The sequence below is a fragment of the Ictalurus punctatus genome, chromosome 19, assembly GCF_001660625.3.
Source record: "Ictalurus punctatus breed USDA103 chromosome 19, Coco_2.0, whole genome shotgun sequence".
NCBI classification, from domain to species: Eukaryota; Metazoa; Chordata; class Actinopteri; order Siluriformes; family Ictaluridae; genus Ictalurus; species Ictalurus punctatus.
In genome coordinates this window covers 8,145,043-8,160,525 of record NC_030434.2, presented here as the reverse complement: position 1 = coordinate 8,160,525, position 15,483 = coordinate 8,145,043, and the positions used below count along the sequence as shown (strand labels likewise).

Here is a 15,483-nt window from a genome sequence, read left to right as displayed (position 1 = left end):
AAAAAATATTTTAGTGAGACAAATAATAATAATAATAAACTTTATTTTATTGAGTGCCTTTAAAAGCAGCTTCTTAAAGCGCTGTACACAAAATAAGCAGTACATGGAAAAAAAATTATAAAAAATAACAACAATAATAAAAAGTAGACATGTTCAAATGCAACTTTAAAAAAGTGTGTCTTGAGTTGAGCTTTAAAAATGTCAAAGGTCTGAGCTTCCCAAAGTTCAAGAGGACGAGAGTTCCAAAGGGAAGGAGCGTAGATAGAAAAAGCCCTGTACACAATTGTCTAGAATGTCTTTGTATGCCGTTTCTACTGTGCGTGAACAAGCCAATTAACCTAACAGTAATTACGTCTTTATAAATCAACAAAAATCTAACTTCTGTAAGAGACAGAACACGAAAAAAAAAAAAAAAAAAAAAGTAATACGTTTTCATTCAAGTGGTCAGTTTGTGCCGCGTGTTTCAACCGTCTGAATTCTGTGTGAAACCCAGCTTTCGAGTCTTTTGATTCAATTTGGAGCAATCCATTCATTTTGCTCGAAGGGTTCAAATGTATTTTAGTTCCCAGCTCCCATTTTAACAAGTGTGCAGCCTACAAATTGAGAGACCTCGACTGAAACGTGACAAGGGTTTCATTTACAGCTTTAATTCTCACCACACAACAAATACACAAAGACAAATAAAACACAGCAAAGTATGTCGATTGGATGTTTTTCAATTAAAAAAAAAAAGTTAAGACAGTGAGAAAGAAAAAGAAGACATTAGCTATACAGATCATGTTCAATATAATGGATTTATTTATTTATTTATTTAATTAAAAACAAAGCATACAGTTTCTAATGTGCTTCTGCATTGGGATGCAGGGGTTTTACTCGAGCCAGGCGGGACAGTCCTAATCGTAGACCAAGTCCAGGCGACTTCATGGCAGGACTCTGACATGAGCTAGGGCTCCTTCCTAGCAGACCTGATAACATTCAGTGAAAAATAAATGAACAGATTGTTTGCTTATGGTCTCAGACATATGAATTGATACGCAGTATTTTGATTCCTACAAACATTTTTAGAGCAAATCATCTGCTTGCTGTGTATAACCCCAATTCTAAAAACAGTTGGGACGTTGTGTAAAACGTAAATAAAAACAAACATTTCAAATGTTTAAACTGAGGAAATGTACCATTATAAGGAAAAAATAAGGTCATTTTGAATTCGATGGCTGCAACACGTCTCAGAAAAGTTGGGACGTGGACAACATAAAGATTAGAGAATAAAAAGCAGAGGATTTAAAAAAAATAAATAAATAAAAATAAAAGGTTTTCAACTGCTAGGTGGTTTGTGTGTCAGGGCTCAGGAGCTAAAACTGAATGACCTGCTGCGCATTCAGACAGACACTGAGACACATCCATTGTAGAGAAAGCCTCTCTATGCAGCTGAGGTCTCTACATGATTTTGATCAACTGTGCCACATTCACTTTAAAGAAGTCGTCTGCCTACAGGTTCTTCACACACGCCTTACCAGGAGGAGTCCACTTGGGCATTCTGCCCTCGCCGGGACTGGTATGGAGAGCAGATTTAGACACAGGAGGAGTGGTGGGAGTTCTGTTCAGTGCGGAGAGGGGTTGAGCAGCAGCTGGATTCCTGACTCCTGGACTGCCGAGTGCTGTGTTTTTACCTTAGAAGAGGAAAAATAAAAATAAAAATAAAAATATTATATAATATATATATATATATATATATATATATAAATATAAATATATATAAAATATATATATATATATATATATATATAAAAAAATATTTGAGATATCTATCTATCTATCTATCTATATATATATATATATATATATATATATATATATAAATATTTGAGATATCTATCTATCTATATGTATATATATATATATATATATATATATATATATATATATATATATATATATATATATATATATATATATATATATATCAAATGCAAATCAGTTATCTGTTACGTCCTGAGTACAAGTCACTGATGACACAAGATAGAGCCAAAAGTATGTGGACACCTGACCGCCAGAAACGGAAAGTGTAGCCATTCAGTGTGATCAGTCGAGGCCAGAGTGATGATAGGGCTCTTGTTCAGTAAGTGCCATGACTGACATTTATCTCAAGTGCTAAGACAGACTGATGTGGATGGTTCTGATTATCATAATCTAATTCCCCCCTTGTATAATTTTTCCTGCCGTTCTACCGTCAGCTAGATCCCACCTTCGCCATTGTGTGTAGCGCAGGAGACGGAGGGCGTCAGAAGCACGTGTTATAGTTACACACTTTGACTTGCGCTTCACAGCGGTGTTGATGCCGGGGACGGACTAAGCACTAAGCAATGGCAGGCAACCGCCTTGGGCCCCCGGAAGCCAAGGGCCCCTTAAAAATTGATGTATTAATGTTAAAACACTGGAATGAATCATATCGCTGTTATTTCGGCAGCATCAATACAATAGTCCCCTCCCCCAACCCCAGCTGAATAGGGCCCCATTCTGATATTTTTCCTAGGTCCGCCCCTGTGCTGACACAAATATACACATACAGCCCAAACATAACATCAGCTTGTCCCCGCCCCCTTCACTAGTGATTTGTCTGCCCTTGACTTAGGTTGAGATCTCATTATTAAAAAAAACAAACAAAAAACGTGTACAAACCTCTGGACACCGGTTTGGTTTTAGCCTGTTTCGTTTGCTTCTTCTCTTTCTTAGCAGCTTTGGGGGATGTCTTTCTCTCGCTCTTAGCCTTTTTCGTTTTCTCTCGCTTCCTCTTCACTGTGTATTCTTCATCCTCACTCTCGTCCAGGTCACTGAACTCGGAGTCACTCTCTGGATACATACAGGACAGAGCAGCATTAAATCGAGCGACTATACATTACAACAGAAGCCCTGCACTTCTCAGCACAAACACCATACTGAGAAGGCTAATTGAGTGGGTTGATGTACCGGGTGTGTTCTGAGGTCTGTAGTCTTCGTCCTCTTTGTTCTCCTTCACGGCCTGTGAAGCACACTGCTGTTGCTCGGTCGCTTTTTGGGGCTTTCTCTTAGTGCATACGGCAGATGAGGGCGTCTGCTCGCTGCTGATCTGATCTAATCCTAAGGTTATAGGGCAGCAAGGTTCATTTCAATTCAACGTTCAAGTTCTACTCGCTTTCAGTGAACAGAATTATGGGACTTTTGGGGAAAGTAAAAGGAACTTGTATGCAAATGCTACCCCCCCTCCCAGATAGCCAGTAGATAGCCATTCAATTATCATATTTCTTAGAATGTGAAGCTTGAACTAGTGACCAGGAAGTGTCCTGTGAACTCAGAAGTGTGACTTACCCAAGCAGGTGACGTCCACGCTACAGTTTGACAGCACAGGGGGCGATTCTTCAGAAGCGTGGCTTGAAGGCTTTTTATCGTCTTGAAACAAATAAATTTTTTTTTTAAAACGGTTAGTTGCGGCAAAACTATTTCCGAATACAAATACGGAATCATGTGTTCAATCCGTCAGGATTTTGCGAACGCAAAATCAAGGGAACGCCGCAAAATTACTGCGGATTTTCCCGCAGATTTGGGCCACGAATCTACGGTCACATTCGTCGAGCATGAGTACATCTAAAAGGTCTCATTTACCAACAAGCATCACTGTGAAAGACTGTGTGCAATTGTAATCTCAATTGCGACTACTAATTCAATTAGTTTTCCACAAAAAATGCGCAAGTCGCGTTGCAAATTTTGAAAAAAGCCGCAGTAAAAATTGAGCATTTTTGGCCACAAAACATAAATAATCCTGTATGGACTGTGTATTACCAAAGCAGCTGCCATCAACACTGAAGTGTGTCAGCATTGGAGGTACATCTTCACAGCGTTCTGACTTTCCATCTTCAGGGCAGAAGAAAAATAAACATAGATAGTGTTTATTAAAATCAGTGAATGAACACAACTACATTCATTTGACTAAGATACTTTAGTCTATCAAAAGTTTCATCAACATGATACCATGTACACACCTAGACTATTGCTAGGTGGCTGTCCAAACGTCCCTGCAGACTGGAGCTGAGACAGGATGAGAGCAGTTTCTAAATCTCTCTCATACAGTTTTTCATCCAGAGACACTCTGAAACACAAATTGACATAACTTAGCGGTATTTTGCACTGCCGGGAAACATGATCTTCAAACCGCCGCACTATGGAATGTTTCATAGCGTTAGGTTAATCAAGGATGAAAGAAAGGTTACCTCTCCTTGCGTGCTTTAGCTGTTGAATCAATCGTTTCATTTTTCCTGGGCTTGTCTTGCTGACATTCCTTAACAGAAGCTCGAGCTTTTTTGTTCGGTGGGGCTGTGGCAAAGTCCTCATCTGTTGTGCACATAGACACAGAATTAGCAACAGCAACTGAAATTTGTATTGCTTTAGGCTATCACGAGCCACCAAAACAGCTTCAATGTGCCTCGGCATCAATTCGACAAGTCTCTGGAACTGTGCGGTAATTGGTATTTTGGAGAGCACTGTGTAACACGTCGCTCCAACATCTCTCGTAGACCAGGGAGGCTTACATATCAACAGGCTGAAATGGATAAGCCTCACGTCTTTCGAAGATAAAAAAAAAAAAAAAAAAAATCAGTATAAGGATTCGTTTTTTTGTTTTCCTTGAGGGGTATGGGGGGGGCAGATCTTATTTGTGGTTAAGAAATGTTTCAAAGAGGATTAGTTATTTATTTTTGGTGAAACCGGAGTGCAACAGCACCACCAGCGTAGAAAATCACATATTAACTGTAACAAGCCCAGCGCTGTACATTCACGCAGCCAATCGATAACACACAGAGTGACACGCCCACCTAGTTTTCATCTCCGTTTGGGCTAATATTCAGTCGTGTCCATAAGTATTCAGACAGCGACACGATTTTCCATAATTTTGCCTCTGTACACCACCACAATGGACTGTAGTCTTTGACAACGATACGCCTACCTCCTCGAGGGTTCTTGACTTGGTTAGATGTTTTTGAAGGGGATGATGGGAGAGTTCCCACGAACTGCTACCAAATGCAAATTCAACGCTTGGAGGAAACACGCCAGACACCTGGCCATGAAACTGCTCATCAGTCGACTGTCCAATTAATTTTGAGCCTGTGAAATTGGAGGTACTGTGTAAACAAAAACAAAAGGCTGCAATGGCGATACGGTCAACGCAGTATTTTTGTTCAACCCCTTGAATTAAAGCTGAAAGTCTGTTCAGTTCAATTTTATTTGTATGGCGCTTTTAACAATAGACGTTGTCTCAAAGCAACTTTACAGAAACGTTTAAACACGGGATACAGATTTTTAGGTGTGTGAATTTATACCTATTGATCAAGCCGGCGGTGACGGTGTTGAGGGAAAAACTCCCTAAGATGATACGAGGAAGAAACCTTGAGAGGAACCAGACTCAGAAGGAAACCCGTCCTCATCTGGGTAACAACGGATAGTGTGAAAGTAAAGGACAGTTCATTATGGTTTCAACGTGAAGTCTGTTTGTTGAACTAATCCACTGCAATCACATCTTGACTGCTTTATTTCGTGGTATACAGAGGCAAAATTATGAAAATGATGTCACTTTTACACATTTACTCATTACGTTACTTCTGTTCTGTAAACACGCTTTGGCGAGTAAATACTAAAGTTGTGTCCTAAATGACGTACTGTACACTTATACTATGCATTATGTTCTCTACCGTCTAGTGCGTGGATTTTAGAAAGGTAATATCATCTCAAATTACACTAAAAACACTAGCGGGTTTTTTTTAATACTAACCGGAAGTATAAGCCGCTTCCTAGTCGACGGCGTATGACGTCATACACACGTAACGTCACGCTGTTAGCTTTACGTGTGTATGACGTCATACGCCGTCGACTAGGAAGCGGCTTATACTTCCGGTTAGTATAAAAAAAAACCCGCTAGTGTTTTTAGTGTAATTTGAGATAGATACCCAGAGTCACCGACACTGACTTGATATGATGATTTACATCATTTTAACACTCATCATGTCCTGTGGATGAAGATCTAGTCATCCTGGAAGACACCGCTCTCATCAGGATAGAAATATTTCATCATAGGGCAATGTGCAGTGACACTTTCCCCAACAAATCTCCCAGTCGAAGTGTCCTTTTCTTTTCTTTGTCACCCAACACAACACAGTCCTAGGATATAAAGTACTATAAGTGCAATACCAAGGAAAATATCAATGCCTTACCATCATCATCATCCAAGAAGTCTGAATAACTGATGGCTTTCTTATTCCTGACAAACACAATGAACACACAATGACTCATTTCATAAACACACACACACACACACAAACAACAACAACACTAACCTCACAGCAAAAAGCAAACATTTACAAAGACAAACAGGAGATCATAACAAACCTAGATGGCCGCTCCATTTCTTTAAAAGTAGATAAAGTGTTTCATTAAATGAACTCTATTGATGTTTTAAAGGATTTTGTAAACACAGAGCTTGCTACTAGGCGCTACGAGTTCATTCTTAGAGCTGGCTAAAACGCGTCTCTATCTTAAAAATATAATAAAGGGGGAAAATTGTCTTTTAAAAAACCAACAACAAGCTACAACTGATTTTTTTCACAAACGAGCTTAAATATGATTGTCGTTAAAATAATTACTTCAGAGATAGTTACGAACATAAATCTCCACAAAATCTATCACTTAACCCGCCTAAAAACAAACGGGAAGCAGTCATTTTGCGATTCAAATGACAGATTCGCAACAATCACGCTTGAAAAGAAAAGAAAAAAAAAAGGATTATTGTCCTATATTTCACAAAGTGTCTGACTAATGTGAAGGATCATTTGTGTCCTGTTTTCAATACGAATTTCTTAGTATTACATACTGATATTTAAAAAAAACAAACAAAAAAAACAAACAAAAAACAAACAGAAATAAGTGTGCTGTGAAGAGGCGAATCTGCTGATGAAGTTTTGCAAATGAGACAATGACGCAGAAACCGGATGGATGTAGAGGTGTTGCATAATACTAGTCTATACCTACACGATATGGTCAAAAGTATGTGGACACTTGACCATCACACCCACACAGCTGTGTAGAATGTATTTGTGTGCTGTAGTGTTGCAGTTTCCCTTCACTGGAACGAAGAGACTCAAACCTGTTCCGGCATGACAATGTCCCTGTACACAAAGCGAGCTCCATGAAGACATGGTGTGTGAAGGTTGGAGTGGAAGATCTTGAGTGTCCTGCACAGATCCCTGATCTCAACCCCACTGAACACCTTTGGGATGAACTGGAACACCGACTGCACCCCAGACCTCCCCAGTACCTGATCTCACTAATACTCTTGTAGCTGAATGATCACAAATCCCCACAGTCACGCTCCAAAATCTAGTGGAAAGCCTTCCCAGAAGAGTGGAGCGCATTATAACAGGAAAGGGAGGAATAAATCGGGAATGGGATGTTCACCAAGCACATATGGCTGTGATAGTCAGGTGTCCACAAAATTTTGCCTATATCTGCTTAGTTGTATTGTGTATATATTGTGTAGTTTAGTAAATAGTACGTGTTATGAGTGTATCATATTTTGAAACAGCTTACTAGTGCAATATGTAAGGTTTGAGACTTAAGGTCAGCTAGATTTGTGAAATCTTTCCGTTTATTTTTGGAGCCCTTAACAGGAATTACACCAGAGGTAGCAAATTCACTTCTATTACACTTAGTCCAGTGTCAAATGTGTCAAAAATAAGTCACTTTAGTAGACCAAAAACACATCAATAACTCTTAAAAGTGTCCATTTATCGGTATTAGTTCACAACACCAACCAAACCTTCCAACCCTGACACCAACACCCACACACCCCTTATACTTTCCCACATTTTTTTTGTCTTAAACATGGAACTAGATGGCATGACATGGGATTGAGATTGTATGTAAATTTTTAATTTGCTCCTTCTTAGCTAGCACTTTACACAGAAAAACGGGGTATAACCCTGAGTTTATTGCACGATATTGCCCCCTGGTGGAATATGATGTGGACTGTTGTGGAAATATTGTGAATTCAGATAAATTGAGACACTTTTCTGAATTTCCAAATTGTCTAAGCTTTCTTGGCATTAATAAAAACATATACCTCAACACCATACATTTCTGAAATCCTCAAAGTGTCGACTATGTCTATCATATTCAGAACAAGCATGGCTTACCCTTTTGTCAAGACTGATTAAAAGCCTTTTTTACAATTCCGTTTGGTCTTATGAGACCCACGATTTCATTGCTTTAGGTTTAGGCACAAGTAACAGCAGGATTAAAAAAAAAAAAAAGTCTAATATTGTATGAACACAGTAGTACAACTGAGTAGGCCTACATATTAAGATAACATTCTATAACTCGCTTCTTACATCAATAGCAGCAATAACAGGGTTTACAATGTCTTCATTATTTTCCCAATACATAATCAGTGTTTTCTCAAGTTCAGCATGAATTCATAAATGTAATAATCTACAGTCAAAAACCAATACTAAACAGTTAGTAACATTTTAGAATGTTTTTTTTTTTTGTTGTTGTTGGTTTGTTTGCAGTAGCAGCATATTACAGGATTTAAAAAATAAACACCATTAAACATCAACCTATCTAATGATATTTATATTTAAGGAATTTGAAGGACATTCTTATCCTGAGTAACTTACAATGATCTAATTTTTAAAGACAGCTGAGCAGTTAAGGGCCTTGCTCAGGGGCCCAGCACTAACAGCTTGGCAGTTCTGGGATTTGAACTCATGCCCTTCCAATGAGAAGGTCAATGTCTTAAGCACATTTGTTACATTATGTACAAATGTGTCATAAATATGTAGAATAAAATATTCGACAATTTTTATTACTTGAAAAATATCTAAAGCACATGACATTTTTTCTAACCCAAGATTGTGGGGGTCAACTTCCTGTTTGATGCTGACCGTGCATCTTTACAGTATAAGCTATGACAGAGGTTCCCAAACCTTTCCAGGGCAAGGCCCCCCAAATAGCATTAACATTTGACCGAGGCCCCCCTTTTGCAAGATGTCTTTAAAACACATTAAAAATACAGACTTCTGAATATACCCCCCCCTTTTTTTTTATTAATATACATAATAATATAATAATAATATAAATAATTATAATAATATAAAATGTAAACATCTTACATCTTTACATTACATTAGGAATTGATTGTGTGTGTGTGCGTGTGTGTGTGTGTGTGTGTGTGTGTGTGTGTGGTCGTCTGAGATTGAGAAAGAGAAAACATACATTTATTTATTTTTCACACCAAATTGTTGAGGCCCCCCGGGCGCCCCCTGGCGGCCCCCACTTTGAAAACCACTGAGCTATGATGTTATAAGTATTAAGTCACGTGCCAAGTTATTTCTATCAGGCACTTCCACTACAAGGACTTAAGAACAAAAGTTTTGACTTTCACTCATTAGGCCAGAAAATTAATGCTTCTAAGGTTCCCAGTTTACCTGATGTCCCAATATACTGGAATTCGCCCTATCTTTATGTGAAGTATATGAGTTAAATGAATGCAAACTTCTAGCTAACACAGGGCTTTACTCCAAATTGTATCAGCAGACTGGCATACAGTTTCCTAGTCAGATAACATTTCTTAGTCAGGGAGTCCTCAGGACTGCAGCTGAGAAACCATTGGTAATAAATAAATGTCTGGTACAGAAATTGAACACCGAGAGTTAAATTCCCAATGAAGAACCAGTGTCCCATCGAGAACATTTTAAACTTCTCTAATATGTGAATACTGATATTGTATCTTCATGTTGTGAGCTAATGAATTAAATGACTTGGAAAGGAGCAACTAATGAACATATAGTCTTACCCTAATTGGGTATTAACCATTTAATATACAGGTATCAGATGGCTATATATATTTGATAGCGAAATCCTTGACCTAGGCAAGTTGTTCATGTGGGTGCAGATGTTGAAATTAATTAATTAATGCATACAATTCATTTATTCATTTTCAGTAAGCACTTTATACTGACTCAGGGTCATGGTGGGTACGAAGCATGTCCTGAGCACACACGATACAAAGCGGGAAAACATTGAGAATGGGACGCCATCCGTCGCAGGGCACCCTTGCACACAGACACACACTGACGCATTTGTTTTTATAGACAGTCCAGGATTTTGTGAGGTGGGAGGAAACCAGAGAGCCCAGAGGAAACCCACAGACAGTCAGTTCTGTGGTCAAGTTACCTAAGGTGTGTTTGTAATTGGTTTATATTGTGTTATTACCCTGAATATATTGGTTTAATGACCTGAAATGTGTTTATACTTGCAATGTGAGTTCGTACACTGGGATTTTAATGCGTGTTTATTATCAATGCAATAATTGATGCTTATTATGGCAGTTACAATGAGTAATACTGCCGGAATGTTTCAATTATTTTATAACATTTTAACCGACGGTTTATGTATATACCGTTACGTATGGTTCACCAATAAATGAAACGTGTATTCAGTATGTCTTTTAATGTGTCATTACATGAATTCGTGTGTTTTTAACATGTTCAAACTATTACAATGTTACTACAGTATATATGGAAAAGTATATATACAATATGTATCTAAAATGAACAATTTAACAGAAATATTATGCTTATATATTACAGTAATCCTTTTTTTCTTTTTTACTGTATAGGACAATTACAGCTTGTTACTGTATAATTAATATTTTCTTTTACAGTAATACTATATACGCCAGCCACCAATTACAGTGATTAGTAAATAGTTGTAAACAGCCGTTACAGTAGCGTTAATTAGTAGTTATTAATAGTCGTATTAATTTATATACTGTTCAAAAGGCCATCTTTTCTCTGCATATGTGACATACTTGCTGCATCTCCCCAGCATGCATTAGGTGCATGATACCTGTACCCCAGCACATGCAAGATTAGCAGCAGACTCTGTTTGGATTAGTTCCGTGATGCTGCAACTGTAGAGCAGTATAGCAGAGGGAAATGTGGCTATCAGTGTTTAGCGGGGTGTTGTTCATAGTGTTTAAAGGAAACTAGAGTTTGTGAGAAACTATAAACCAAAGCATATTGTTTAATAATAATAATAATAATAATAATAATAATAATAATAATAATAATAATAATATATGTCTGAGAAACCTGAGACAACTAGCCTACTGTTACACTCTCAGTCTGATCATGACACTGTGCACTTATAAGGCAGCAGAAAGACATATTCACACAGATATATATGTATATAAAGCGTGGGTGGCCAATAAGAACACGAAGCACAAGAAGTTAGAAGAAAAGAAAAAAAATCTAATCTATTCATCTTCTCAGACAGGAGACAACATGAATATAACCGTTTCCATTACATTTTAATACCCATATAAATAATGCTATAAATAAAAACAATGGAATTAAATAAATAAATACACAAGATATTTTTATACGGTTACAAAACATGCCAGCGGTGGGCATCCTGCACCAGTGGAGGGTTTTTTTTTTTTTTTTTTTTTGGTGGCAGATTAGGAATGAAATATATATATATATATATATATATATATATATATATATATATATATATATATATATATATATATATATATATATATATATATGTGGACTGGTACAGAATGAACAATTCTGAAAAAAGTGTTGTTGTTTTTTTTTTTGGAATTAAAAAAATCTTAAATCAAGACTTTGGACACTTTCTTTCTTTCTTTGGTCCTAAACAGCTTTTGAGCTTAAAAACATAACATCTGATTACAGACACTGCTGTAAGCGCTTAAAAAACTTGATATCGTTTTATACACTAGAGAAATCCCCAACGCTGAACCCAAGTGCACGAAAAGACTGAGTCACACGGTTCTGAACCACGGTTGGTGTTTATCGGTGTGTATTTCCTGATGCTGACTGACACACACACACACACACACATACACACACACACACACACGCGTGTTTTTGTTGTTAGAAAATTAGGTCTAGTGTGTTTGCGCGAATGTTCTAATCTACACAAGTACGCCCTTTTGCATAGTCACGTGATCCTGATCTATAACTTTAATGTCACGGATTAAGATATCTAATCCCAGATGTTGCTGTATCAGCACAATAATGCTGGTGTGATTCAATCAATATGAAACACTGTTAGAAACTCAGTTTGTGCTTACTGGTGTTTTATCTCACTGCTGGCAAAATGCTGCACTTTAATTATTTATTGTGTGATTAAAAAAAAAAAAAAAAAAAAAAAAAAAAAAAAAAAAGTTAAATCAAGGTGCAATCATTATTTGATATGATCTGAAGGAACTTTCTGCGGTCCACCTGTTGTCCAATCAAGAGTGACTTCACCCCACTGTCCCGGACATCCGGGGACTCCCGGGGCTCCTGACGTGCTCCACGTCCCAGGGGTCGTCGTCGTTCGGCGATGCGTGAGTTTCCCGCGAGCTCTTGTGCTCCTCCGGGCGCTCCACGTCGACGTCGTCGTCGCGGGCAGCGCGCGAGTCCGACTCCTCTGCGAGAAAGGCGTGCGCGCGTGCGCGCTGCGAGTCGAGCGCCTCAGCCTGGCGGTCCCGTCGCTCCCGGTGCTGCAGGCGCTCCAGTGGAACCGTGCTCTTCTCGGACAGGAAGAGGGACGTCTGCGGCAGATTGCGGCCCGCTGAGTACACCTGCTTCACCCCATCCAGATCCAGCAGTATGCCGCTCCGGGGGGAGTAGTACACGTCGCGGTGGTTCTCCAAGAGCTTGTGATGGAAGAGGCAGTCATTCCCGTGGCAGACCGTCTGAGAGAGAGAGAGAAAGAGAGAGAGAATTTCCTTCATTTCCTTCACTTCACAGCCTTGTTTCCATCTTTAGCGCGCAATTATTCAATAAAGTCGCATTATTCAATACAGTGCGTAATGATGAACCTATCCTCACCTTACAGTGTTCCCACTATAGGGTTAGTGTTATAGTGTCATAGCCCAACATTTTTAACCACCCCGTGAACAATTCATTCTCTTTAGATTACATTTAAACCTTTAAACAAACAAACAAACAAACAAACAAACAAATAAAATCCTACCGGCGTAACAGTTCCAGTTGACCGACTAAACTCGTGCGTAAAATGTTTTCACAAAAGATGAACGGTTATTCGAGTGCAGCTTTCATTCTAAGAAAGCAGGACGGGCAATCACTGGATTAAAGTGAGTCTATAAAGTGCAGAGACACTTACAGATGTGAAAAGGTTTCCCTGCGCGTCCATGCACAAGAACCGGTTACTCTTCACTCCAAGTATTGCGATCTGGTCCCTGCTCTCGGCTTTCAGTAACAGCACACCTGTTGGAAATGATGCAAAAGGAGTCAGGAATAAATTCTGCACAAAGCAAGTGGCGCATTAAATAACTAGATATTGTGTTCAGGGTTGTAACTGAAGTGCCCACGTGGTTACTTCAGTAATCAACCCTGGAGGTGCAAATCGTAAAAAAAAGAAAGAAAAAAAAAGAAGCGCACTCACTGTATGAACCCCGGTGCGTTGTTTTGCGCACGTGTCCAGTCAGGCTGATCTCCAGGTAGAAGTTGTTGAGCTCGGTGCTGGTGCGCAGGTGCACGTACCTCCGCGGGTTTCCCCAGTTGGAGCTTTGCAGCGGTGAAGAAAGGTTCGGGGCGGCTTCACTATTTCTGCATCCATGAAGCGTCCAGAGCCACAGCGCCACAAGAGCGCGCACAGCTTCGCGCATCATGATACCGAGTCAAATTTTTGGCGAAATCAAATGCAATAAAAGAAAACAAGTCCGAGCAGACGAAGTTGTGTGTTGTGATGTGTGCAAACGCAAAGGCTGGCTATTTAAGCGCATCCACGCGCCACTCCTCGTTTCCCGTTTTGACGCAACGGTCGCCCCCATGAACGAGAAACGGAAGGATGAGGTTGTTTGGAGTGTGTACACTTTTTTTTTCTGGTTTGGAGTGAAGTTAATTGGCTGCTGCAAGCCATAATTGCATTTTGACATACATGGTGTTGACTTTTCTCGTGCCCACATGCCACAAATTGATTGGATGCGTGTCGAGACATTTTATCTTAGCCACTTTGTTACTTCCACTGCATTTGCACTCGGAATAGAATGCTGAACAACAAACAAACAAACAAACAAACAACTGAAATATTAAAAACAAAAGCACAATTGAACGCTATAGCTAAAGGACACGGTGATGGAAAAGAACTGTGCAAAATATCCAACTTTTTAATGGGCATCCTGGGAATGTTTACACTCCTGTTCACATCCTTACACTGGCCAGTAGAGGGAGCTCGCGCTTCACGCGCACTGGGCAGCTTCGACTCAGCTTCCTGCACCCTGAACTTCATTCAGCCCCAAGTTGTGTAGAAGGACTGATGTTTTCATTCATCGGCAGTTTATTTATCAATCTTTTTTTTATGTAAACAAATTATTGGATTAATAAAAAGGACTGATAAATATTAAAATGAAAGAATATTCAGAGTGAATTCAGGGACATTTATTTTCTGACCCTGATAAGTGAAAGTCGAAACTTTTGCCACTGAGCTCTTTCAGTGCAAGAAAAATAACACGACTTATTAATTTACGTAACATCATATAAGTGGCTGTGATCAGACTCAAACAGGAAGTTGACCCCAACCATCTTGAAGTCTGGACATCTGACGAAAAGACATTTGTTTTGAGTATGCCTTTTTCCCAATATGGTTAAAAAACTGTCATGAATGATTTATTCCACATATTTACCGTATGGTGCATGTAAACATAAGATGCATCACTGTGACGAAATAAGCGTAGCGTTAGTTCAAATCATGTACAAATGTGTAGCCTATAATTTAATTATGATGTCACAAATGAACAAATAGGGCTTCAGGTAAATTGGGACAGTCCTAAAATGCATTAAGCGGAGAGAGGAAAAGTGAAGGGATAGAATGGATGCATGAAACTATGTTTAAATGATGCGTCATGTGCATTAAATGGTGTTTTTATGAAACGTCTTAAAAAACAGGGCAATGATGCAGACAGGTTACTCAACTCCATTACTGAGTAAGTAGAGATTTTTACTCAGTGTACTGTGTGCATATCATTTTTGAGATTGACGCTGAGATTGATGGTGTTTACAATTATTATTATTATTATTATTATTATTATTATTATTATTATTATTATTTAAAAAATCTGCATTATGCTGCTAGTGCAAGACATACAGTACTGTACATTATGAAACATTGCTTATCTTTTAGTGCTGCTTCTCTGCTGCGCTTAGTACACAATCTGTTCATGCTGAACTTTAGAACATTACTTGTGAATTTGGAAAATACCGAAGATTTTCTAATCTCTTATTGTTGCTATCGCTGCAGGAAATGAATTATAGACAGAACAACATTTTAACATGTAGTCAATATCCCCTAGTCTACTGCATTCATACGCCATTCCAATATGTAATAATAATAAAGGATGAGTTTGGATATGATGTTTAA

The 15,483-nt window shown here is 38.6% G+C and overlaps 2 protein-coding genes across 2 annotated transcripts; both read right to left on the bottom strand.

Moving 5' to 3' along the window:
- Positions 1-26: 26 nt before the first annotated feature.
- Positions 27-6,741, bottom strand: rad51ap1 (RAD51 associated protein 1). Its single transcript, XM_017493722.3, has 10 exons — positions 6,412-6,741; positions 6,237-6,283; positions 4,245-4,365; positions 4,017-4,123; positions 3,817-3,888; positions 3,346-3,426; positions 2,968-3,117; positions 2,680-2,850; positions 1,515-1,670; positions 27-965 (listed from the first exon to the last, which is right to left on the bottom strand). Exons 1-10 carry the CDS (start codon positions 6,426-6,428, stop codon positions 838-840), a joined length of 1,050 nt encoding a protein of 349 aa, XP_017349211.1. The 5' UTR covers positions 6,429-6,741; the 3' UTR covers positions 27-837.
- Positions 6,742-11,724: 4,983 nt separating this feature from the next.
- fgf23 (fibroblast growth factor 23) lies at positions 11,725-15,069 on the bottom strand. Its single transcript, XM_017493929.3, has 3 exons — positions 13,510-15,069; positions 13,228-13,331; positions 11,725-12,796 (listed from the first exon to the last, which is right to left on the bottom strand). The coding sequence occupies exons 1-3, from the start codon at positions 13,733-13,735 to the stop codon at positions 12,362-12,364; spliced, it is 765 nt and encodes a 254-aa protein (XP_017349418.1). The 5' UTR covers positions 13,736-15,069; the 3' UTR covers positions 11,725-12,361.
- Positions 15,070-15,483: the final 414 nt, after the last annotated feature.

Excerpts from the sequence above, each read along its gene's own strand:
- rad51ap1 (XM_017493722.3), bottom strand. Across the intron at positions 4,366-6,236 it reads CTTCTTGGATGATGATGATG|ATGAGGACTTTGCCACAGCC; the intron begins GTAAGGCATTGA and ends TGTGCACAACAG. Across the intron at positions 3,118-3,345 it reads CGTGGACGTCACCTGCTTGG|GATTAGATCAGATCAGCAGC; the intron begins GTAAGTCACACT and ends CTATAACCTTAG.
- fgf23 (XM_017493929.3), bottom strand. The coding sequence starts at position 13,735 with ATGATGCGCGAAGCTGTGCGCGCTCTTGTGGCGCTGTGGCTCTGGACG. Across the intron at positions 13,332-13,509 it reads AACGCACCGGGGTTCATACA|GTGTGCTGTTACTGAAAGCC; the intron begins GTGAGTGCGCTT and ends CATTTCCAACAG. Across the intron at positions 12,797-13,227 it reads AGGGAAACCTTTTCACATCT|ACGGTCTGCCACGGGAATGA; the intron begins GTAAGTGTCTCT and ends TCTCTCTCTCAG.